This window comes from Oncorhynchus gorbuscha, unplaced genomic scaffold, assembly GCF_021184085.1.
Source record: "Oncorhynchus gorbuscha isolate QuinsamMale2020 ecotype Even-year unplaced genomic scaffold, OgorEven_v1.0 Un_scaffold_1384, whole genome shotgun sequence".
Lineage (NCBI taxonomy): Eukaryota > Metazoa > Chordata > Actinopteri > Salmoniformes > Salmonidae > Oncorhynchus > Oncorhynchus gorbuscha.
In genome coordinates this window covers 11,757-38,155 of record NW_025746177.1, presented here as the reverse complement: position 1 = coordinate 38,155, position 26,399 = coordinate 11,757, and the positions used below count along the sequence as shown (strand labels likewise).

The window sequence follows — 26,399 nt, the reverse complement described above, 5'->3', positions numbered from 1 at the left end:
CACTGACTGAGGCAAGCCATTCAGTCCTACAGACACTGAACACTGACTGAGGCAAGCCATTCAGTCCTACAGACACTGAACACTGACTGAGGCAAGCCATTCAGCCCTACAGACACTGAACACTGACTGAGGCAAGCCATTCAGCCCTACAGACACTGAACACTGACTGAGGCAAGCCATTCAGACCTACAGACACTGAACACTGACTGAGGCAAGCCATTCAGCCCTACAGACACTGAACACTGACTGAGGCAAGCCATTCAGTACTACAGACACTGAACACTGACTGAGGCAAGCCATTCAGTACTACAGACACTGAACACTGACTGAGGCAAGCCATTCAGCCCTACAGACACTGAATACTGACTGAGGCAAGCCATTCAGCCTTACAGACACTGAACACTGACTGAGGCAAGCCATTCAGTCCTACAGACACTGAACACTGACTGAGGCAAGCCATTCAGTCCTACAGACACTGAACACTGACTGAGGCAAGCCATTCAGCCCTACAGACACTGAACACTGACTGAGGCAAGCCATTCAGCCCTACAGACACTGAACACTGACTGAGGCAAGCCATTCAGCCCTACAGACACTGAACACTGACTGAGGCAAGCCATTCAGCCCTACAGACACTGAACACTGACTGAGGCAAGCCATTCAGCCCTACAGACACTGAACACTGACTGAGGCAAGCCATTCAGCCCTACAGACACTGAACACTGACTGAGGCAAGCCATTCAGCCCTACAGACACTGAACACTGACTGAGGCAAGCCATTCAGACCTACAGACACTGAACACTGACTGAGGCAAGCCATTCAGCCCTACAGACACTGAACACTGACTGAGGCAAGCCATTCAGCCCTACAATTCATTCAAAAAGGGCCTTATTTGAGATGTTAAGATGACATGTAACGATACTTGTAATCTGAATATAATGAAGGAAAAAATGTGAGTTAAATAGATACGAGGCTAGTCAACAGAGACGCAGGAGAATCACATCACTAAGAGAACGCAGTGAACTCTTCACCTCCTGAGAAAAAAGACATCAATTGTTCAACCTTATAGACACTTGTTGGGGATGAAAGAACCCTCTGCTCCTCTTTCCCAGACAAGGAGACAAGTAGATTTCAGCGTCCCTTCAAGACCCTAATCCGAGCAGACACAGTTAACACCATCTAGGTCTAGAGGGAGAGCAGGGAAATGAAGACCAGGCTCTTCTAACTAACCCAGTTTAGCCTCAGAGCCGCAGTCAGACGACACTACACTTGTTCTGTTTCTGTCCCGTTGATTGGAACGGTAATTAAGGCTGTAGTTATTAAATAACTGTCTTTTTGGTGGGAGAGTGAGGCTGGAGGTGAACATTCACTAGATGATGTAATTAGCTGTTCGTCTGAAGCGCTCGTCTCGTGGTGAATGTAAGGACGTGGGAGGTGGGGGTTGGGGGTTCTAACATGACACCAAAGTGACCGTCTGGACAGAGGACCCCGTGTCTGTCTCTGTCTGTTCTTCATATGTTTTTCTGAGAAATGGGATGGTCATGTCAATGCCTGTTCCCTTTAATGTACAGTGCACTACTTTTGAGCAGGGCCCATAGTAGTGCACTATATAGGGAATAGGGTGCCATTTGGGACACACAGAGTGTACATGTTGGCTATATGCTCTGTTGTGTGTGATTTTAACCGTCTGACTCCATGGTCACAGAGAGGGGAGGCTGGCTGTGTGTCTGATGACTATCATTAGCTAGCCCTGAACATCTGGGGCTCTGTCTTCAGGGGCATAATGAAAGTTGATGCTGCTATGATTCATGTGTTGGAGTGTCATAGGTCTGGTCCAGTCAGGAACTACCCCTGGCCCTGACCTCCCCCAAGATAGACAAATCACGTAGCCTAGAGGTGAAAGAAGTGGACAGGTATAAGCAATATGGTTGTAGCTATGCTTTTCCCTCCGACAAGCCCCGTTTTGGACCACATACACTGGTGCAATCCTGTCAGACCTGCATAAGTACCTATGGGACAGGGATACACGTTATTCCGTGTTTATCTGTGGATTTGTCTGTGTGTTTTTTCTCACAGTGACACTTCCAGACCTGTATTTAACCTGCTCACCCAGTCGCTCTCACTCTCTCCCAGCGCTCCTCACCTCTCGCAGACGCCTCAGGGTGCCATCTATTCAAGCTGTCTGGAGAAAACACGGCTTCAATCACATCACAGCAGTGGTTGGCACACACACTGATCCTCCTCCTAGGGCTCTGTAAAACTGTCAGACACCCCCCACAGACCAGGGACTCTTCCAAAGTCCCTCAGCAATTACAGGCCCTGTCCTGAGACTGAGATGGCGTTAGTTATTCTGATGTCAGTGTAGTTTAACATATTGTAATCATATTGAAGTGAGTAGTGTGGCTAGAATAAGGATTTTCTGATTGCTGTTTCATTGTTCTCTGTGTGCAGTTCCGTCTCTGAACTGCAGAGGGCGCTGTGGGTTAATTCGATTACAATGGGTCAGGGAGCCGTTGCACTTGGATCCTCATTTTGTCTGGAGCAAATGATTAGGCCTGTATTGTTTCATCTTGCTCATGGTAAATACTGAATGTTTTCAGAAGAAGTTAAAACATTTTTTTGCATTTTTTTTATTTTTATGAAATCTTCACATTTTCCAACGGGGCTATACATTTGGTTTTTTTTTCTCGTCTGAGTAGCCTCGTTTCACTACCAAAAATAAAATGAAACCATCTAGTGTTCAGCGAAATAACAACACAATGTCAAATACAGGTAGTCTAGTCAAATAATTAACATCCGATCACATTAACCGTTACTCTCTCTTGGGAATTCCACTAATTCCGTATGAAGCCGAACGTAGCTGCTGCTCATTCCGTTTGCTCAAAAATAGATAAATGGTTAAAAAAAGTAAAGCCAGTGTCCATAGAGACACATAGCAGCTCTACTGGTAGTACTGTAGAGTACTTCACTCTTGCGCAGACCAATTTGTAAGTCGCTCTGGATAAGAGCGTCTGCTAAATGACTTAAATGTAAATGTAAATTTAGAAACAAAACATGCCAATTTAAAAAATAAGCCACAGGAGTTTTTTGATAGAGAATTAAGTCGACTTTCGAGTAAGACATGTATAAACGCAACAGATACCATGAATAAGAAGGGGCTAGAAGTGTCTTATATGGGGAGCTACTGAGTGGCTAGGACAGGCAAGCCCCATACTATTGAGGAGGACTTAGTTCTTCCTGCTGACACAGATATGGCTGGAACAATACTGGGGGAAAAGGCCCAAAAAACTATACAGACAATGTCTTCATCAAACAACACTGTTTCACGACACATCAGTGACATGGCAGGAGATGTTTTGAAACAATTACTGCTTCACATACAAGCCAGTGAATTCTATGCTTTACAGCTGGATGAGTCAACAGACGTGGTGGGCCTGGCACAGCTCCTGGTATATGTCTGTTACAGCTGGATGGGTCAACAGACGTGGTGGGCCTGGCACAGCTCCTGGTATATGTCTGTTACAGCTGGATGAGTCAACAGACGTGGTGGGCCTGGCACAGCTCCTGGTATAGTCTGTTACAGCTGGATGAGTCAACAGACGTGGTGGGCCTGGCACAGCTCCTGGTATATGTCTGTTACAGCTGGATGAGTCAACAGACGTGGTGGGCCTGGCACAGCTCCTGGTATATGTCTGTTACAGACTGGTGGGCCCTGGCACAGCTCCTGGTATATGTCTGTTACAGCTGGATGAGTCAACAGACGTGGTGGGCCTGGCACAGCTCCTGGTATATGTCTGTTACAGCTGGATGAGTCAACAGACGTGGTGGGCCTGGCACAGCTCCTGGTATATGTCTGTTACAGCTGGATGAGTCAACAGACGTGGTGGGCCTGGCACAGCTCCTGGTATATGTCTGTTACAGCTGGATGAGTCAACAGACGTGGTGGGCCTGGCACAGCTCCTGGTATATGTCTGTTACAGCTGGATGAGTCAACAGACGTGGTGGGCCTGGCACAGCTCCTGGTGTCTGTTACAGCTCCTGGTATATGTCTGTTACAGCTGGATGAGTCAACAGACATGGTGGGCCTGGCACAGCTCCTGGTATATGTCTGTTACAGCTGGATGAGTCAAGCATGAGTCAACAGACGGGTGGGCCTGGCACAGCTCCTGGTATATGTCTGTTACAGCTGGATGAGTCAACAGACGTGGTGGGCCTGGCACAGCTCCTGGTATATGTCTGTTACAGCTGGATGAGTCAACAGACGTGGTGGGCCTGGCACAGCTCCTGGTATATGTCTGTTACAGCTGGATGAGTCAACAGACGTGGTGGGCCTGGCACAGCTCCTGGTATATGTCTGTTACAGCTGGATGAGTCAACAGACGTGGTGGGCCTGGCACAGCTCCTGGTATATGTCTGTTACAGCTGGATGAGTCAGCTCCTGGCACAGCTATATGTCTGTTACAGCTGGATGAGTCAACAGACGTGGTGGGCCTGGCACAGCTCCTGTCTGTTATATGTCTGTTATATGTCTGTTACAGCTGGATGAGTCAACAGACATGGTGGGCCTGGCACAGCTCCTGGTATATGTCTGTTACAGCTGGATGAGTCAACAGACATGGTGGGCCTGGCACAGCTCCTGGTATATGTCTGTTACAGCTGGATGAACAGACGTGGTGGGCCTGGCACATGTCCGTTATATTTATGGAGGGTCAATTAAGGAAGATATCCTCTTCTGCAAACCACTGGAAACCAGGACAACAGGAGAGGATATTTTTTAAGTACTGGACAGCTTTGTGACATCAAATTGACTTTGATGGTCAAGATGTGTTGGTATCTGTATTGATGGCGCAAAAGCCATGACAAGGAGACATAGTGGAGTGGTAACATGCATGCAAGCAGTTGCTCCCGATGCCACTTGGGTACACTACAGCATCTACCAAGAGGCTCTTGCTGCCAAGGGAATGCCTGACAGCTTGAAAAACATTTTGGACTACAGTGAAAATTTGTTAAAGCAAGGCCTCTGAACTCTCGTGTATTTTCTGCACTATGCAATGATATGGGCAGCGACCATGTCATGTTTTTACAACATACAGAAGTGCGCTGGTTTTCAAGGGGCAAAGTATTGACATGTTTTTTTAAATTGAGAGACGAGATTAAAGTTTTCTTTACTGACCATAATTTTCACTTGTCTGACTGCTAGCATCATGACGGGTTTCTCACACGACTGGCCTGTCTGGGTGATGTTCTTCCTCGCCTGAATGATCTGAATCTAGGATTACAGGGACTCTCCGCAATTATAACTAATGTGCGGGACAAAATTGAGGCTATGATTAAGAAGTTGGACCTCTTCTCTGTCTGCATTAACAAGGACAACACACAGGTCTTTCCATCATTGTATGATTTATTGTGTGCAAATGAACTCAAGCTTACAGACAATGTCAAATGTGATATAGCGAATCACCTGAGTGAGTTGGATGTGCAATTACGCAAGTACTTTCCCCGAAACAGATGACACAAACAACTGTATTCGTTATCCCTTTCATGCCCTGCCTCCAGTCCACTTACCGATATCTGAACAACATTGAAATTGGAACAAGTGGTTCTGTGAAATTTGAATTTAATCAGAAGCCACTGCCAGATCTCTGCATTGGGCTGCGCTCAGAGTATCTTGCCTTGGCAAATCGCACTGTTAAGACACTGATGCCCTTTGCAACCACGTACCTATGTGAGAGTGGATTCTCGGCCCTCACTAGCATGAAAACTAAATACAGCACACAGACTGTGTGTGTAAAATGATTTAAGTCTGAGTCTCTCTCCAATACAACCCAACATTGCAAAGTTATGTGCATCCTTTCAAGCACACCCTTCTCATTAACCTGTGGTGAGTTATTCACAATTTTCGATGAACAAATAAGGTTTTATATGTAAGATGGTTAAATATGATTATTTGTGCCCTGGTCCTATAAGAGCTCTTTGTCACTTCCCATGATCCGAGCTGTGACAAAGACTCACACTCATTCTTATGTTTAATAAATGTATTGTATAGTGTGTGTGTGTGTGTGTGTGTGTGTGTGTGTGTGTGTGTGTGTGTGTGTGTGTGTGTGTGTGTGTGTGTGTGTGTGTGTGTGTGTGTGTGTGTGTGTGTGTGTGTGTGTGTGTGTGTGTGTGTGTGTGTGTGTGTGTGTGTGTGTGTGTGTGTGTGTGTGTGTGTGTGTGTGTGTGTGTGTGTGTGTGTTTTACAATGATGGCAAAAAACAACATTTGAGAGCACGCTGACCCTGGTGCTAGAGGGGGTACGCAGCTGGAGGTTGAATGTTTGAAGGGGTACGGGACTATTAAACGTTTGGGAACCACTGGGCTAGAAGATCAAGCTGCCCCTAAAGGTGCTGATCACTGATGCTTCAGCCAATCTCCCCAAGAGGAATTGAACTGTGTCAGTCTCACTGCCCTGTCAGTCTCACTGCCCTGTCAGTCTCACTGCCCTGTCAGTCTCACTGCCCTGTCAAGTTTTACCACACCAGACCAGAAATCCTATGGCAACTCCACACCATGCCAAGAGCTGTCATCAAGGCAACAAAGGGTGGCAACTTTGAAGAATCTCAAATATAAAATATATTTTGATGTGTTTAACACTTTTTTGGTTACTACATGATTCCATATGTGTTATTTCATAGTTTTGATGTCTTCACTATTATTCTACAATGTAGAAAATAGTAAAAAAATAAAGACAAATCCTGGAATGAGTAGGTGTGTCCAAACTTTTGACTGGTACTGTATATCTACTGTTGTACGTATCATTGGTAGTTGATTGTGTGTAAATTGTCTCCGTGTAGATAGGGCCTACAGTACGCATTGCATCTGATTACTGCTACAGGGCTATTTGGGCTGTTAATCAGATTTGTTCCACCGTTCTAGATTTCTTGATTTCGCTTTTTTTTTCTTACATTCCGACTGGGAACATACTGGTTGAATCAATGTTGCTTCCACGTCATTTTAATGAAATGATGTTGAACCAACGTGGAATAGACATTGAATTGACATCTGTGCCCAGCGGGTTGTTAGGAGCTAGTAACATAAGCATGTCACTGCATTTGCTATAACACCTGCTAAACTGTGTACACGACCAATAAACTTTGATTTGAAGTAATTGAATAGTGGTGGGGTAAAAGATTATGCACAAAGGCCACAAGAGAATGTCAGAATAGTTTAAATCTCTCCTCTCTGGGGGCATTGATCGCTACTAGAATGGATGATGTGATGAGCCTAGAGAGAAAGAAGAGGAATGGCTACAGGATCAATAGCTAAGCTGTTGTGTTTCTGGAGATTTGGCTGAAGACAGGCTCCTTCCTGTGTACATCCCAAATAGCACCCTTTTATACTGCACTACTGTTGTCCAGAGCGCTATGAGCCCTAAATAGGGAAAGGGGTGTGATTTGGAACGGACACCAGGTTCTGCTCTAGTCAAAGGCGCCATTGTGGACCAGGCTTCTGTTTGATTGGTCATCATCACGGACAGACTTATTAAAGGTAAATCAATTGGATTCGTTTAAGCTTTAATAATCAAAAATCCTATGGCAACTCTAAATGTTCATTGATTTTGGATGGGGGGGTGTGAATGGAAACTCAATCTGAGAGGTGAGTTCGGTGCTTTTCCATACTTTTTTCAGTCCTAGTAATGGAGTCTAATCGAAAAGTAAGGCAAACAACGAGATATGTGTTTTCACAAAGAAATCTGAACTGAGCAGAATAAATTATAGCTGACATTTAGATCTTTCTGAAAAGGTTGAGCCCGACCGAGACACTCCAACTAAATAATGTTGAATGGTCGAACGCTGGAGGCAACATTTTCAAATCCAATTTTTCTCCTTCTACCTCCCTCCAACTGCAGCCTTCAGTCAAAACATCTTTGTAATTGCTTCACCCACCACACCCCCTCCACTTAAATCCACATATCAGTATAGGCTCACGGCGAATGCTCCGTTTGATAACAGATAAATGCTAGGGCAGGGGCCATTCTTGGCATCGTTGTCATTAATACACTGTTTGATTGTATCCCAGTTCAGTGCAGAAGTATTATTTCATTCTATTCGTTGTGGAAGTGGTAGTAGTCTGATGTTATTGTTCTAAGTCCTAGCAGTAAGCAGCTCCTTAACAAGCCTCAGCTTCATTTAGTCTGCAGTTATACTCCCCTGTCCCCAGTATAATGGATGATGGTGATCACTAGCATGCAGGAAAGGTTTAATTAAATCATATTCCAATCATAATCCATGTTGTTAATTAAACTGGATAATTTATAAGTATAAAAGAGGGATATTTAGTAGCTGTTCTGCAGCGGTGGCACTGCAGTGTATTAGTGAGAGCACACACACACACAAACACGGTGTACACACACACACGGTCACACACACGGTCCACACACACACAAACACAGTGACACACACACATCTCCCTCTCCTCTCCTTCCCTCCCCCCGTCTCCCCCCTTTACAACCCTTTACTATTGATGTCCCCACATGATTGATAATGAGACAGTGACTGCTGTACTATTGTCTAATGGCTGTGCAATTAAATTCCCTTGTAAATGACCCATGCCTCATTTCATCCTAATCTATGGAATTTTGATTGAATTTGTCAGCCCTAATTGAAAAATACTGCTATTTAATGTCTGCATTGCAGTTGTGGATCAGGCAGCCTTTAATGAGATGGTGTCCTTATGACCCTGGAGGGAGAAGGGGGTGGGAGTAGATGAGAGCTGGGGGTGAGGGGTCGGAGCTGGAGCTGAGGATTGGGGGAATTGGTGTAGTGGGGAGCCTGGGCTGGGGGTTAGGGTAGGAGGAGCCTGGGCTACAGGGTTGGAGTAGGGGGAGCCTGGGCTACAGGGTTGGAGTAGGGGAGCCTGGGCTACAGGGTTGGAGTAGGGGAGCCTGGGCTACAGGGTTGGAGTAGGGGAGCCTGGGCTACAGGGTTGGAGTAGGGGAGCCTGGGCTACAGGGTTGGAGTAGGGGAGCCTGGGCTACAGGGTTGGAGTAGGGGGAGCCTGGGCTACAGGGTTGGAGTAGGGGGAACCTGGGCTACAGGGTTGGAGTAGGGGGAGCCTGGTCTACAGGGTTGGAGTAGGGGAGCCTGGGCTACAGGGTTGGAGTAGGGGAGCCTGGGCTACAGGGTTGGAGTAGGGGAGCCTGGGCTACAGGGTTGGAGTAGGGGAGCCTGGGCTACAGGGTTGGGGTAGGGGAGCCTGGGCTACAGGGTTGGAGTAGGGGAGCCTGGGCTACAGGGTTGGAGTAGGGGAGCCTGGGCTACAGGGTTGGAGTAGGGGAGCCTGGGCTACAGGGTTGGGGTAGGGTGGGACCTGGGCTGGGGGTTGCGGCTGGGGGACCCTGGGCTGGGGGGATGGGGCTTGGGGGGGGACCCTGGGCTTGCGGCTGGGGGACCCTGGGCTGGGGGATGGGGCTGAGGGGAACCTGGGCTGGTGCTTTAGGGCTGGGGGAACATGGGCTGGGGGTTGCGGCTGGGGGGAACCTGGGCTGGGGGGTTGCGGCTGGGGGACCCTGGGCTGGGGGGTTGGGGCTGGGGGAACCTGGGCTGGGGGGTTGCGGCTGGGGGACCCTGGGCTGGGGGTTGGGCTGGGGGGAACCTGGGCTGGGGGGTTGGGGCTGGGGGAACCTGGGCTGGGGGGTTGCGGCTGGGGGACCCTGGGCTGGGGGAACCTGGGCTGGGGGGTTGCGGCTGGGGGACCCTGGGCTGGGGGAACCTGGGCTGGGGGGTTGCGGCTGGGGGACCCTGGGCTGGGGGGTTGGGGCTGGGGGAACCTGGGCTGGGGGGTTGCGGCTGGGGGACCCTGGGCTGGGGGGTTGGGGCTGGGGGAACCTGGGCTGGGGGGTTGGGGCTGGAGGGAGCCTGGGGTGGGAGGGTTGCGGCTGGGGGACCCTGGGCTGGGGGGGGGGTGCGTCTGGGGGACCCTGGGCTGGGGGTTGGGGCTGGGGGAACCTGGGCTGGGGGGTTGGGGCTGGGGGACCCTGGGCAGGGGGGTTGGGGCTGGAGGGAGCCTGGGCTCCCACACATTCCCTTGGATTGGCTCAAGGAGTGGATCTGGATTTAGGCGGGTTTAGCGGTTAGGGGGGGAGCACCCACCCCCCCAATATTAACTGACAGCTCACCTAATAGTAAAGTATGGTGGCGCTATGAGAGGCTGCCTTTTACACAGCAGTGACTTGAGTTATTCATATGAGGGACATTTATTGGTCATCATGAACATCAATAGGCACTGTGGCTACTGACTCGTATCAAGACTGTTATTCAAATGCACAAACAATATCTGGATAGGAAGCTAGCAGCAGTGAATGAACTATGGCAGCGACCAGAGATGGGACGGCACCATACGAAGGTCTCACATCAAGCAGAGGTTTGTCCATGCATGTTATTAACTTGGTACATTATACAGTCACTAAACATCACAAATCACTCACAGTGCTCTCATTCTACTAGATGGATCAAAGCTTACCAAAATGTATATGCACTTCCAACTGTAAGTGGCTTTGGATAAAAGCCTCTGCTAAATGGCATATGTATTATTATACATGTATTACAAAGCTTAGCCAGCCGGAGTTGCTGGAGTTTGTTCAGTCAGGGCAACATTAACCATAGAAATACATTACTGTAGAGCCGATACAGTAGGATTCCATCTTATGGAGAATAAGGACTCACGGCAGCTCTATACATGACATTTCTATCAGCAACGTCCTTTCAGCTTCCTAAATATATTCTCCTGATGTTGATTCAACTCATTTAATTCCAGCTGTATCAACACACTAGAGGTTGTGAGTACACTCTTAGAAAACAACAAGTGCTATCAATCTGAAAAGGTTCTTCAGCTGTCCCCATAAGATAACCATTTGAAGAACCCTTTTTGGTTCCAGGTAGAAACCATTTGGGTTCCATGTAGAACCCTTTCCACAGACCCTTTTCTCCATCTACCTTCCATCTCTCCATCTACCCTTATTTTCTTAATCTATCCTCCATCTAACCATCTCTCCAACTACCCTCCATCAATCCATCTCCCCTCCATCTCATGTCCATCTCCTCTCCATCTTTTCATCCACCCTCCATCTTTCCATCTACCCTCCATCTCTTCATCTGTCCATCTTCCTCTCCATCTCCTCATCATCTCTCCATCTACCCTCAATCTCTTCATCTGTCCATCTTCCTCTCCATCTCCTCATCATCTCTCCATCTACCCTCAATCTCTTCATCTGTCCATCTTCCTCTCCATCTACCCTCCATTTTTCATCTACCCTCCATCAATCCATCATCTCTCCAACTCTCCATTTACCCTCGATCACTCCATCTACCTTCCATCTCTCCATCAATATATCTAACCTCCATATCTTCATCTCCCCTCCCTCTCTATATCTAATATCCATATCTTCATCTCCCCTCCCTCTCTATATCTAACCTCCATATCTTCATCTCCCCTCCCTCTCTATATCTAACCTCCATATCTTCATCTCCCCTCCCTCTCTATATCTACCCTCCATCTCTTCATCTCCCCTCCCTCTCTATATCTACCCTCCATCTCCCCTCCCTCTCTATATCTACCCTCCATCTCCCCTCCCTCTCTATATCTACCCTCCATCTCTATATCTAACCTCCATATCTTCATCTCCCCTCCCTCTCTATATCTAACCTCCATATCTTCATCTCCCCTCCCTCTCTATATCTAACCTCCATATCTTCATCTCCCCTCCCTCTCTATATCTAACCTCCATATCTTCATCTCCCCTCCCTCTCTATATCTAACCTCCATCTCTATATCTAACCTCCATCTCTATATCTACCCTCCATCTCTATATCTAACCTCCATCTCTATATCTAACCTCCATCTCTATATCTACCCTCCATCTCTATATCTAACCTCCATCTCTATATCTAACCCTCCATCTCTATATCTAACCTCCATCTCTATATCTAACCTCCATCTCTATATCTAACCTCCATCTCTATATCTAACCTCCATCTTCATCTAACCTCCATCTCTATATCTAACCTCCATCTCTTCAACCTCCATCTCTATATCTAACTCCATCTCTATATCTAACCTCCATCTCTATCATCTAATCTCTATATCTCCATCTCTATATCTAACCCATCCATCTCTATATCTAACCTCCATCTCTATATCTAACCTCCATCTCTATATCTAACCTCCATCTCTATATCTAACCTCCATCTCTATATCTAACCTCCATCTCTATATCTAACCCATCCATCTCTCTCTATATCTAACCTCCATCTCTATATCTAACCTCCATCTCTATATCTAACCTCCATCTCTATATCTAACCTCCATCTCTATATCTAACCTCCATCTCTATATCTAACCTCCATCTCTATATCTAACCTCCATCTCCTATATCTAACCTCCATCTCTATATCTAACCTCCATCTCTATATCTAACCTCCATCTCTATATCTAACCTCCATCTCTATATCTAACCTCCATATCTAACCTCCATATCTAACCTCCATCTCTATATCTAACCTCCATCTCTATATCTAACCTCCATCTCTATATCTAACCTCTCATATCTAACCTCCATCCATATCTAACCTCCATCTCTATATCTAACCTCCATCTCTATATCTAACCTCCATCTCTATCTAACCTCCATCTCCTATATCTAACCTCCATCTCTATATCTAACCTCCATCTCTATATCTAACCTCCATCTCTATATCTAACCTCCATCTCTATATCTAACCTCCATCTCTATATCTAACCTCCATCTCCTCCATATCTAACCTCCATCTCTATATCTAACCTCCATCTCTATATCTAACCTCCATCTCTATCTCTATCTAACCTCCATCTAACTCCATCTCTATATCTAACCTCCATCTCTATATCTAACCTCCATCTCTATATCTAACCTCCATCTCTATATCTCTATAAACCTCCATCTCTATATCTAACCTCCATCTCTATATCTAACCTCCATCTCTATATCTAACCTCCATCTCTATATCTAACCTCCATCTCTATATCTAACCTCCATCTCTATATCTCTAACCTCCATCTCTATATCTAACCTCCATCTCTATATCTAACCTCCATCTCTATATCTAACCTCCATCTCTATATCTAACCTCCATCTCTATATCTAACCTCCATCTCTATATCTAACCTCCATCTCTATATCTAACCTCCATCTCTATCTAACCTCCATCTCTATATCTATATCTAACCTCCATCTCCATATCTAACCTCCATCTCTATATCTAACCTCCATCTCTATATCTAACCTCCATCTCTATATCTAACCTCCATCTCTATATCTAACCTCCATCTCTATATCTAACCTCCATCTCCTCCATATCTAACCTCCATATCTCCATATCTAACCTCCATCTCTATATCTAACCTCCATCTCTATATCTAACTAACCTCCATCTCTATATCTAACCTCCATCTCTATATCTAACCTCCATCTCTATATCTAACCTCCTAACCTCTCTATATCTAACCTCCATCTAACCTCCATATCTAACCTCCATATCTAACTATATCTAACCTCCATCTCTATATCTAACCTCCATCTCTATATCTAATCTCCATCTCTATATCCAACCTCCCTCTCCATATCTAACCTCCATCTCCGTATCTAATCTCCATATCTAACCTCCATATCTAACCTCCATATCTAACCTCCATATCTAACCTCCATATCTAACCTCCATATCTAACCTCCAAATCTAACCTCCATATCTAACCTCCATATCTAACCTCCATATCTAACCTCCATCTCCTCCATATCTAACCTCCATCTCTATATCTAACCTCCATCTCTAACCTCCATCTCTAACCTCCATCTCTATATCTAACCTCCATCTCTATATCTAACCTCCATCTCTATATCTAACTCCATCTCTATATCTAACCTCCATCTCTATATCTAACTTCCATCTCTATATCTAACTTCCATCTCTATATCTAACTTCCATCTCTATATCTACCCTCCATCTTTATATCTAATCTCCATATTCATCTCCCCATCTCTCCATCTCTTCTCCAGCTCTCACTTCATCTGAAGGCCCATTGGTAGCCTGGTCAGTAGTGAATGTGGACCTTCCACTGTTTGATCTGAGCTTCCTTTAGGTTCAGGAGGACATAATATCAGGGAACAGTCTTTTCGTCATTCTGAAAAGGTGGAACATGATTTTTTTTATCAACACACACAAAGCAACAACACACGCATACACACACACATTCAGGTCTAGGGTTGCAAAATTCTGTTTACTTTCAATAGCTTCCCTGGTTTTCCAAAAATCCTGGTTGGAAGATTCCGAATTTCCTACTTATTTCCTCCAACCCGGACTTCGGGAAAACCAGGGAATTTATTGACAGTTCACATACTTTTGCAACCCTATTCAGTACAAATAGTTATTTTTATGTTTTATACATTTAATGTAAGGAAGAGAGTTGTAGTCAATATGTGTGCGTGGATATTGCATGTGTAGCCTAGCTAATTTCCATTTGCATTATGGTCCCTTAGGATGTGTATAGCCTACGCTTTACAAATCCACATAATTGGCATTTATTCCTAGACCCAGACCGAAGCCAGCCCTCACAGGTCTATGTGACGAATGACAGCTAGGCTAGCCCAACAGTTTAACAGCGACCAATGAAATGCGAGAGTGCGATGAGAGGGTGGTCCTTGCGAGTGGAAGAGCCGATCAAACAGAGGGAGCGTAATTTAAACTCCTCGCTTAACATCTGGATGTTGTAGAACAGAGTAGCATCACTCTACTCTCTAGAGTGAGTTAGACAGACGTGCGGAAACCGAGTCTCGTCGAATATAAGATTGTTGTTGTCAAATGGTCAGAACGTCAGCAACAACTCGAGGATATTGATTGGCACTTGGAATGGGCTTTGGCTACCGCTATCGGAGCGCAAGGTAAACCAAAAGGGGCCACATGAGTTCTGCTATATTCGGAAACCACCACGGCTCCAAGTTGGCTGCTAATTCTGTTGATCTGGACACATCTCCACTCTCCAGTATCGTGTGTCGACCATCTGCAATGTTGATGGAATGGTTTTATTTAATCGCGAGAAACGAACAAATGATCACGGGATTACCAAAACGTCGACATTTCTAAGGTCGGTTGTCTGTCGAATAACAACGTTGTGAAGTTGGTGACTTCCGAACCCAAGGAAGACTGCAGGTGTCAGCGCTCCCTTCCATTTCTCCAGTAACATTTCCTTGATTGACATTCCTTCCATCAGATCATATGAGTGCAGCGTTCAGCCCTTCGTTTATGATGATGCAGCGCCCACTGGGAAGCACCACTGCCTTCAGTATCGACTCTCTGATCGGCGGTCCCCCTCAGCCCAGCCCGGGACACTTCGTCTACACCGGTTACCCCATGTTCATGCCGTACCGGTCAGTGGTGCTCCCACCGCACCCTCCGCCGCCCCCTGCCCTACCCCAGTCCGCCCTGCAGCAGGGGCTCTCGGCTACCCATCCGCACCACCAGATCCCCAGCCTCCAGAACTCTTTCTGCTCTAGCCTGGCTCAGGGCATGGCGCTCACCTCCACCCTGATGGCCAGCCTGCCTGGAGGGTTCTCGGCTTCACAGCAGCACCAGGAGGCGGCGAGGAAGTTCGGCTCGCAGTCTCTCCACGCCGCCTTCAATAAATCTCAGGACATTCGTTTGGATGGGGATGACGGAAAGACATTTCTAGGAAAGGAGTCCGCGACGCTCCCCTCCTACCACGACTCAGAGCCATTGCAGTCATCCACAGGTACAGTAAACTCTGTGTTGTCTGGACTCTGCTGGACAGGGTTGTTTACTTGAGGTTATATTGAGGAAACGTTTGACTGTGTTTGGGATTTGTGGCTGTCTTGAGCTTGGACGCACTAACTGTAAGTCACTCTGAACAAGAGCGTCTGCTAAATGATTAAAATGTAACCTAATGTTCTTGGATAAATTAGATATTATTTGTAAGTTGTAAAAGAGAAGTTCAAAGCGAACACTCGTATTTATTAGGCCTATTATAAAGAGAAATAAATAAATAAATAATAGTGCACATTTGCGAGGTTCCTTAGAAGTAATTCGAACTCTAAACTGTATATCATTAATTATTAATAATAATAATAATAATATATGCCATTTAGCAGACGCTTTTATCCAAAGCGACCAGTCATTAGATAAACCCACTACCCTGGCGTTACAAGCGCCATGCTCTACCAACTGAGCTACACAGGACCACATTCTATTAGGCCTATTAGATAACGGACCAATATTATCAATAGACCTACGTCATCAATGTACAAAAAAAGGGCCCAAGTGCCATTTGAGGATAACTTATAAGTTCTACTCCCTCAGTGTTGGCGTGGGCTATATCCTGTGCATTTCACATCAAATGACAACGATTAAAGTATAGTGATAGAAAGTGTCAGTTGCCCCGGAGTGAAAAATGTCTTTTTTTTAAACAAATTCTTTACATGGACGCTTACATATTTTGTCGTGAGAAGCTTGACATGATATCCGCATATCAAATACGTTTATTTCAGGCTTTTCAATGAATAGTGCCTGGGGGCAAACTAAATGACTAAATTAGCCTATTTTAATTGAAGGATGGGAAAGCGCCTGCAGTATTTGAATGTCTATAAAACTGTGATCAGAATTCAAAGTCGACCGAGTCATTTATATGTATTATGAAATACATGTAAGAAACACTAACTCCGGAAGTGCGTTTAAGATATTGTATAATATAAATCAATTGATTTTTGTCTCTAAAATGAATGGAATTATAGTAAGCGCGAGGCCTATTTCATACATGATATGTGTCATGATACAGCCGATGGGCCTAATTCGATAAATATTTACTTAAAATAACTAAAATACTACTTTACTAAAATAACTTTCACTTCACTTAAATACGTCCAGAGACATAATATAATTTGTTTCCAATTTGCTCCATAATATAATAGGCTATTGTTTTCCTCTAACACAATATGTAAAGTCTACTCGTAGGTTTTTACTCATGAAACGAAATGTTGATACAATACACACAACGTTAGTGATTATTCAAATGTAGAAGAAAAGTTGCTTGTTTTTTTTAAAGCAAAATATTTATTTAAAAGTATAATTGTGATTATCCATTATATAAACTCAAACTGTCGCATATCAGTCCATTATAGGTTACACATTGTCATTTACTTTTCTATTTTGAGGTCAATATAAGCTAAACTAACCTGTTCTATTTCCTTACCCACACAGCCAGAACCCACGGCAAAGAAGACCCGAAAGAGGACGAATGTAATAAAAGAGATGAGAGCTTCTCAATGGACAGCGATTTAGACTACAGCTCCGACGACAACATGACGGGTAACTCGATGTGTCAGAAAGATGATGGGGAGGGTAACGTGGATGAGGGCGTCCACGGGTCCAACGGCACAGGCAGCACCACGTCTACCGGTAAGAACCGGCGGCGGAGAACGGCGTTCACGAGCGAGCAGCTCTTGGAACTGGAGAAGGAGTTCCACTGTAAGAAGTACCTGTCTTTAACGGAACGCTCTCAGATTGCGCATGCCTTGAAACTCAGCGAAGTTCAAGTCAAGATCTGGTTCCAGAACCGGAGGGCCAAGTGGAAGCGCGTAAAGGCTGGTAACGTCAATTCCAAAACCGGCGAGCCATCTAGGAACCCTAAAATCGTGGTGCCTATCCCTGTGCACGTCAGCCGGTTTGCAATAAGGAGTCAGCACCAACAGTTAGAGCAAGCCAGACCATAATATTTCTTTATGTTAAACCGATGGACGAAATACAGATTGAGTTAATAACACTGTTTAAAAACAGCACACACGTTATTTTGGAATTGGACTACTGATAATCACAAACCAAGTTTATCCTTTGGTGAGTCTTTGTAAATCTTTGTAAGACAGAGGAGAGCAAATGAATTGATGGTACATTGCTTTTCCTCTGCATTACTGCTGAATCGATCCACTGATGGTAAAACTGATTAAATACCAAGACAAAAAAACTCTAAATGGTGACATATGTATCACCTTGGTTACGAGTGTAAATACCGAGATGGACCATAACTATAACCGCCATGGGACCAAATTGAGGACATTACAACAAGACAACAATACATCCAATTGTACATTTCCGAGATATTGATTAAAAATATAACCTACTTTTACGTCTGTTAGATTTTCTTTGAGGTTTGTGCTGCCGATTCTGAAGGACCTTGCTTGTATTATTGTTGTTTTTGCAGCAGGCGCAAATCAGATCAGAATGATCAGCTTTGTCCCAAAAGGAGCACTTTTATCATTTCTAATTTAAACACCCCCCAAACTAGTACACATATTGTACACGTAGCCTACAAATATGCTCAGACACCTCAACCATCAATCATCTCCTCCAAAAAGCTAAGAGTGGCCCTGTAAAACCATCCTACTTCTGTTCTCAGTTTGAGTTTGTTTCCATTGTTTCATTCCATGGTTGCTTGAATGATTTTTCTTCATTGTGACTTTTTCAACAGTCAAGGAGCACGCTGCTAATTTATTTAATATTGTGCAAAAAGTAACTAACATTCCATGACTTATTGAGTAAATAATAAAGTGTGCATTAAAGATGAACCATTAGCAATTGTCAACAATTTGTCAGTTTGTTTATTGTCATTCCATTTTTGTGCAATTCTATTTGAATTTCAAATCTTTAGCGAAATGACGCATGCGCGGGTTTACAGGTGCTTTCTTGAGTGCTGGGCTTCGAGTTGATCACGACATTGAGTGCTGGGCTTCGAGTTGATCACGACATTGAGTGCTGGGCTTCGAGTTGATCACGACATTGAGTGCTGGGCTTCGAGTTGATCACGACATTGAGTGCTGGGCTTCGAGTTGATCACGACATTGAGTGCTGGGCTTCGAGTTGATCACGACATTGAGTGCTGGGCTTCGAGTTGATCACGACATTGGAATTCCTTGGTTGATTATTATTTTCACCAATATATCAAATGTTCATTTGGGATTATTCAATTTGTTTTCTGCAAGTGACAAATACTATTTTCACAATCCATTAAGAAAGATAATTGTGTATGTATTTTATCTTTGAATTAAGAGTGATTAACGACACGATTTCGTTTAGATTTAATTTACAACACAATTTATACTATTATTATTAAGACTAGTACTTGTAATAATCATGTCATTTTACTATTATAAAGAATGACTTTCAGAATTATATATTTTTTCCTGCACCAATTGTGAGTTGTGCAGATATTGCTGAGGCAGGAGCAACTGTGAGGTTTACAGGTAATGCAGAGGCAGGACCAACTGTGAGTTTTACAGGTAATGCAGAGGCAGGACCAACTGTGAGGTTTACAGGTAATGCAGAGGCAGGACCAACTGTGAGTTTTACAGGTAATGCAGAGGCAGGAGCAACTGTGAGGTTTACAGGTAATGCAGAGGCAGGACCAACTGTGAGTTTTACAGGTAATGCAGAGGCAGGACCAACTGTGAGGTTTACAGGTAATGCAGAGGCAGGACCAACTGAGTTTTACAGGTAATGCAGAGGCAGGACCAACTGTGAGGTTTACAGGTAATGCAGAGGCAGGACCAACTGTGAGGTTTACAGGTAATGCTGAGGCAGGACCAACTGTGAGGTTTACAGGTAATGCTGAGGCAGGACCAACTGTGAGGTTTACAGGTAATGCAGCGGCAGGACCAACTGTTTATCTCTCCGACAGTAGAGCCATGCAGTCAGCCAGGGAGGTAACAGTTTTACAGCTCTGCCCCTCTGCTCCAGCCCCCCTCTGGAATTAAGGCCAACCTCGTCGCGTATGTTGGAGCAAATCAACCTGATGCATGCCAACAATAAATATGTAAGAAGTACTCGCTCGGCGACGCAATCTCGTGTTATGACAGGGGGTGGGTCCTATCGGCCAGGGTGAATGAAACTCCAAGGCTCCTCCAAGGCTGTGAGGAACACCAATTCCCATCCGAGTGAAACGTCACGAGCACGGCTGTTTAAGAAGGTCGCGGCCTGGTGTCAGTCTTGATTTTCGGCCTCACCTTGCCCCGGGCCCAGAGCGCCTCATTTACCGGGACAAAGAGGTGACGTGTAAGCCTCCCAGCGCGCCAATTGCTTTGACATTGAATATTTACATCTATTGAGGTGGACAATTTCATAAATGTATTTTGATAAGATTGGCGACTAAAATACAATGCAGGCCTACTTGCAGGACTTTCCCCTTGTGATCTCTAAGGACATCTTGTTTGTCTCTGTCATGTTCCGCACATGAATAGCCTGCGTTAAGCTCCATCTGTCAGCGCTACCACAGTAGGTCTATAGCCTACCCTAAACATATTAAACCGTTTCAAATGTCACTAGGCTAAATTATTAAATAATCCATTCTGATAATGTATTTATCGGTGTTATATAAACTCATTTAAAACAATATTGGTTATTATAATTCGCCTTTCTTGGAATAGGTTGGATATTAAATATGCTAGGCTACACATTTTAGGACAAATATATTATTTAAATAATCATCTTTTTTTTACAATGTTCTAAAAAGCAATTTGTCAAAAAAAATAGTTTTTAACAAACACATTTGGAGTTAAATAATATTGTCTACTAGACCTACTGTATATAAATGATACAAGTAAAACCCTCTATTCCAATGAGTATTGATTAAGCCCACAAGTGTCCTCAAATAAGACAACCATCATTCTTTCACAGCTAAAGCATCCTCCAAGATGTTGTTGCAGTAGTTTAACGACCGTTCTGTCGTGTAGCCCCTCTCCGTCTCTCTGGCAGCATTTAGACAGCGCGCTATTCCCCCCGGCAACAACAATGCTATTATCGTCACGCGCATCATTTAACCCAGGCAAGCGCCGCATGTCATGCACCTGAACAACATTTTGATGTCAGTCATCGTTTGTAATTCGCACGCCATGATAACGCACAAATAACGCTGTTATATCTTCAAAATAAACCAGAGGAGATCGGCTATGGATCCTGACATAAAAACAGGCAATTAAATTGACATGGAATTAATATTGTATTATGAGGCCTACCGCCTATCCAAATCATAACGTTTACAGTCGCCTCTATTCAACCCACTAAAATGTATTTTCCCTACTGATTCATCGTTGGAAATTCCCCAAGCACATTTTTTTGATTATTAAACTGAAATCTCAACTCGTCATAGTAGCAGAAAGAGTGAATTACTGTGAAACTCAGATTTATTGCGGCAGCTCGCGCTCTGGCTGAGCATCACTGACAGGCCTGGCTACAAGATGAGCTCTCATGACCCGCTCTAGAGGAGTGTGTGTGTGTTGTCTTTTATTCCACACAAACTCGTGCACACCCCGACAGAGATCCACTCAGGCATTTGATTACTGGATACTTACAACAAAATATGTCCATTACACAATTACTCAAATACAGATTTGCTAGATTAGATTGTATTGAAAGAACACACACTGAGCAATTTGTGTAGCCTACTTGAGGATGTTTGACAGAGAAAGCGATATGAGTATCGAGGTGAGAGGGAGAGATCTGACAATTGCCCCGCTAACTCTAATGAATTTTTTTGCAAATTGTAATCAAGCCGGGCCGTCGCGGTTGGCTGATAAATGAGGCCCAGGGGGATTGGTTGGGACCTCCGCTTTTCACTCTAGCATGTCCCCCCTGCACTAAATTAACAGCAACTTGTCGAAGCTTCAAATGAACCCCCAATGATTAATTCTGATGAGCCATGAGACTCGCGTGACCTAATAGGCTCTGGCTTGAGAATGCTGCTACTGGAAATGAATACTCTATAAACCCCACATACACCAAGCTACACACACATCTCTCTCAGGATCTCTCTCTCTCCCCCAATTCAATTTAAGGGCTTTATTGGTATGGGAAACTTAGGTTTACATTGCCAAAGCAAGTGAAATAGATAATAAACAAAAGTGAAATAAACAATAAAAAAATTAACAGTAAACATTACACTCTCTCCCTCCTTCCGTCACGTTCTGACCTTTGTTTTGTCTTTATTTAGTATGGTCAGGGCGTGAGTTGGGGTGGGCAGTCTGTTTGTTTTTCTATTTTGCTTCTTGTATTCAGCCTAGTATGGTTCTCAATCAGAGGCAGGTGTCATTAGTTGTCTCTGATTGAGAATCATACTTAGGTAGCCTGGGTTTCACTGTTGGTTTGTGGGTGTTTGTTTCCGTGTGAGTGTTTGTCGCCACATGGTCCTGTTTCGGTTTTCATCACATCGTTTATTGTTTTGTATTTCAGTGTTCAGTTAGTTTTTAATAAATCGTCATGAACACTTACCACGCTGCATCTTGGTCCGATCCTTACTGCTCTTCAAACGAAGAGGAAATCTGCCGTTACACCTTCAGTATCTCTCTTTCTCTCTCATACTGTAGGTGCAGGCCAACATATAGCAAATACATTACTAATATCAACAGAAAGATACAGGAACTAATACACTACTAATATCAACAGATACAGGAACTAATACACTACTAATATCAACAGATACAGGAACTAATACACTACTAATATCAACAGAAAGAAACAGGAACTAATACACTACTAATATCAACAGAAAGATACAGGAACTAATACACTACTAATATCAACAGAAAGAAACAGGAACTAATACACTACTAATATCAACAGAAAGAAACAGGAACTAATACACTACTAATATCAACAGAAAGATACAGGAACTAATACACTACTAATATCAACAGAAAGATACAGGAACTAATACACTACTAATATCAACAGATACAGGAACTAATACACTACTAATATCAACAGATACAGGAACTAATACACTACTAATATCAACAGAAAGATACAGGAACTAATACACTACTAATATCAACAGAAAGAAACAGGAACTAATACACTACTAATATCAACAGATACAGGAACTAATACACTACTAATATCAACAGAAAGATACAGGAACTAATACACTACTAATATCAACAGAAAGATACAGCAACTAATACACTACTAATATCAACAGAAAGATACAGGAACTAATACACTACTAATATCAACAGAAAGATACAGGAACTAATACACTACTAATATCAACAGATACAGGAACTAATACACTACTAATATCAACAGAAAGATACAGGAACTAATACACTACTAATATCAACAGAAAGAAACAGGAACTAATACACTACTAATATCAACAGATACAGGAACTAATACACTACTAATATCAACAGAAAGATACAGGAACTAATAGTGGTCCTGTGTAGCTCAGTTGGTAGAGCATGGCGCTTGTAACGCCAGGGTAGTGGGTTCGATCCCCGGGACCACCCATACGTGAATGTATGCACACATGACTGTAAGTCGCTTTAGATAAAAGCGTCTGCTAAATGGCATATATTATTATTATTATATAATACACTACTAATATCAACAGAAAGATACAGGAACTAATACACTACTAATATCAACAGAAACAGGAACTAATACACTACTAATATCAACAGAAAGATACAGGAACTAATACACTACTAATATCAACAGAAAGATACAGGAACTAATACACTACTAATATCAACAGAAAGAAACAGGAACTAATACACTACTAATATCAACAGATACAGGAACTAATACACTACTAATATCAACAGAAACAGGAACTAATACACTACTAATATCAACAGAAAGATACAGGAACTAATACACTACTAATATCAACAGAAAGATACAGGAACTAATACACTACTAATATCAACAGAAAGAAACAGGAACTAATACACTACTAATATCAACAGAAAGATACAGGAACTAATACACTACTAATATCAACAGAAAGAAACAGGAACTAATACACTACTAATATCAACAGAAAGAAACAGGAACTAATACACTACTAATATCAACAGAAAGAAACAGGAACTAATACACTACTAATATCAACAGAAAGAAACAGGAACTAATACACTACTAATATCAACAGATACAGGAACTAATACACTACTAATATCAACAGATACAGGAACTAATATCAACAGATACAGGAACTAATACACTACTAATATCAACAGATACAGGAACTAATACACTACTAATATCAACAGATACAGGAACTAATACACTACTAATATCAACAGAAAGATACAGGTCATCTAATTATTTAATTATACAATGATTACCAGTAATTGTTGCAACAATATTTAATGTACCTCAGTGCAAATAGTCTCACTGAAGAGGTTTGACTTTGCTGAGGACAAATACATTTTCTTCTATACATTGTTACCATCTCAATCAAATCCATTATATAGTAAATGTTCAGAATAACTTAAATTCTTCATTTGCAAGAGTCAGAAAACATCAACTCTAAATCTAGATGTACAATATCATTCACATCCACATTTATGAACGTATTCCTAAATATTTTTTATACAACTTTAACATTCCACAGGAATCTTTAGAGTGATCATCTAATTTGTATCTAAATTAAAAACATGTTTTTTACTGCATGAATGTATATTATTATTGAGAAATAATCCACTATTTGCTTGGAGAACGTGTTCCTTCAAAAGAGGGACTTCGTTCAAATACTAAAACTAAGATTTGCGGTAAGATTTAATCCACGCTGAAGTCATTTCAAATGCAAATGAAAATACCTTTCTAGATTAAAGCATTTGACATTAAGTTGGTTATTTCAGGTTCAGGTGTGAATTATAATTATTATACTGTCCTAATTTATGAATTATAATTATTATACTGTCCTAATTTATGAATTATAATTATTATACTGTCCTAATTTATGAATTATAATTATTATACTGTCCTAATTTATGAATTATAATTATTATACTGTCCTAATTTATGAATTATAATTATTATACTGTCCTAATTTATGAATATACTGTCCTAATTTATGAATTATAATTATTATACTGTCCTAATTTATGAATTATAATTATTATACTGTCCTAATTTATGAATTATGAATTATAATTATTATACTGTCCTAATTTATGAATTATAATTATTATACTGTCCTAATTTATGAATTATAATTATTATACTGTCCTAATTTATGAATTATAATTATTATACTGTCCTAATTTATGAATTATAATTATTATACTGTCCTAATTTATAATTATTATACTGAATTATGAATTATAATATTATACTGTCCTAATTTATGAATTATAATTATTATACTGTCCTAATTTATAATTATTATACTGTCCTAATTATAATTATAATATATACTGTCCTAATTTATGAATTATAATTATTATACTGTCCTAATTTATGAATTATAATTATTATACTGTCCTAATTTATGAATTATAATTATTATACTGTCCTAATTTATGAATTATAATTATTATACTGTCCTAATTTATGAATTATAATTATTATACTGTCCTAATTTATGAATTATAATTATTATACTGTCCTAATTATGAATTATAATATTATACTGTCCTAATTTATGAATTATAATTATTATACTGTCCTTCTAATTTATGAATTATAATTATTATACTGTCCTAATTTATGAATTATAATTATTATACTGTCCTAATTTATGAATTATAATTATTATACTGTCCTAATTTATGAATTATAATTATTATACTGTCTAATTTATGAATTATAATTATTATACTGTCCTAATTTATGAATTATAATTATTATACTGTCCTAAATTATAATTATTATACTGAATTATAATTATAATATACTGTCCTAATTTATGAATTATAATTATTATACTGTCCTAATTTATGAATTATAATTATTATACTGTCCTAATTTATGAATTATAATTATTATACTGTCCTAATTTATGAATTATAATTATTATACTGTCCTAATTTATGAATTATAATTATTATACTAATTTATGAATTATAATTATTATACTGTCCTAATTTATGAATTATAATTATTATACTGTCCTAATTTATGAATTATAATTATTATACTGTCCTAATTTATGAATTATAATTATTATACTGTCCTAATTTATGAATTATAATTATTATACTAATTTATGAATTATAATTATTATACTGTCCTAATTTATGAATTATAATTATTATACTGTCCTAATTTATGAATTATAATTATTATACTGTCCTAATTTATGAATTATAATTATTATACTGTCCTAATTTATGAATTATAATTATTATACTGTCCTAATTTATGAATTATAATTATTATACTGTCCTAATTTATGAATTATAATTATTATACTGTCCTAATTTATGAATTATAATTATTATACTGTCCTAATTTATGAATTATAATTATTATACTGTCCTAATTTATGAATTATAATTATTATACTGTCCTAATTTATGAATTATAATTTATTATACTGTCCT

At 41.6% G+C, this 26,399-nt stretch overlaps 1 protein-coding gene across 1 annotated transcript; it reads left to right on the top strand.

Moving 5' to 3' along the window:
- The first annotated feature begins 14,788 nt into the window (after window positions 1-14,788).
- On the top strand, window positions 14,789-18,645 carry gbx2 (gastrulation brain homeobox 2). Its single transcript, XM_046337361.1, has 2 exons — window positions 14,789-15,799; window positions 17,281-18,645. Exons 1-2 carry the CDS (start codon window positions 15,286-15,288, stop codon window positions 17,790-17,792), a joined length of 1,026 nt encoding a protein of 341 aa, XP_046193317.1. The 5' UTR covers window positions 14,789-15,285; the 3' UTR covers window positions 17,793-18,645.
- The last annotated feature ends 7,754 nt before the right edge of the window (window positions 18,646-26,399 follow it).

Bases quoted from the DNA above. Each gene is read 5' to 3' on its own strand.
- gbx2 (XM_046337361.1), top strand. From the start codon at position 15,286: ATGAGTGCAGCGTTCAGCCCTTCGTTTATGATGATGCAGCGCCCACTG. The intron at 15,800-17,280 runs GTACAGTAAACT...TTACCCACACAG, and splicing joins GCCATTGCAGTCATCCACAG to CCAGAACCCACGGCAAAGAA.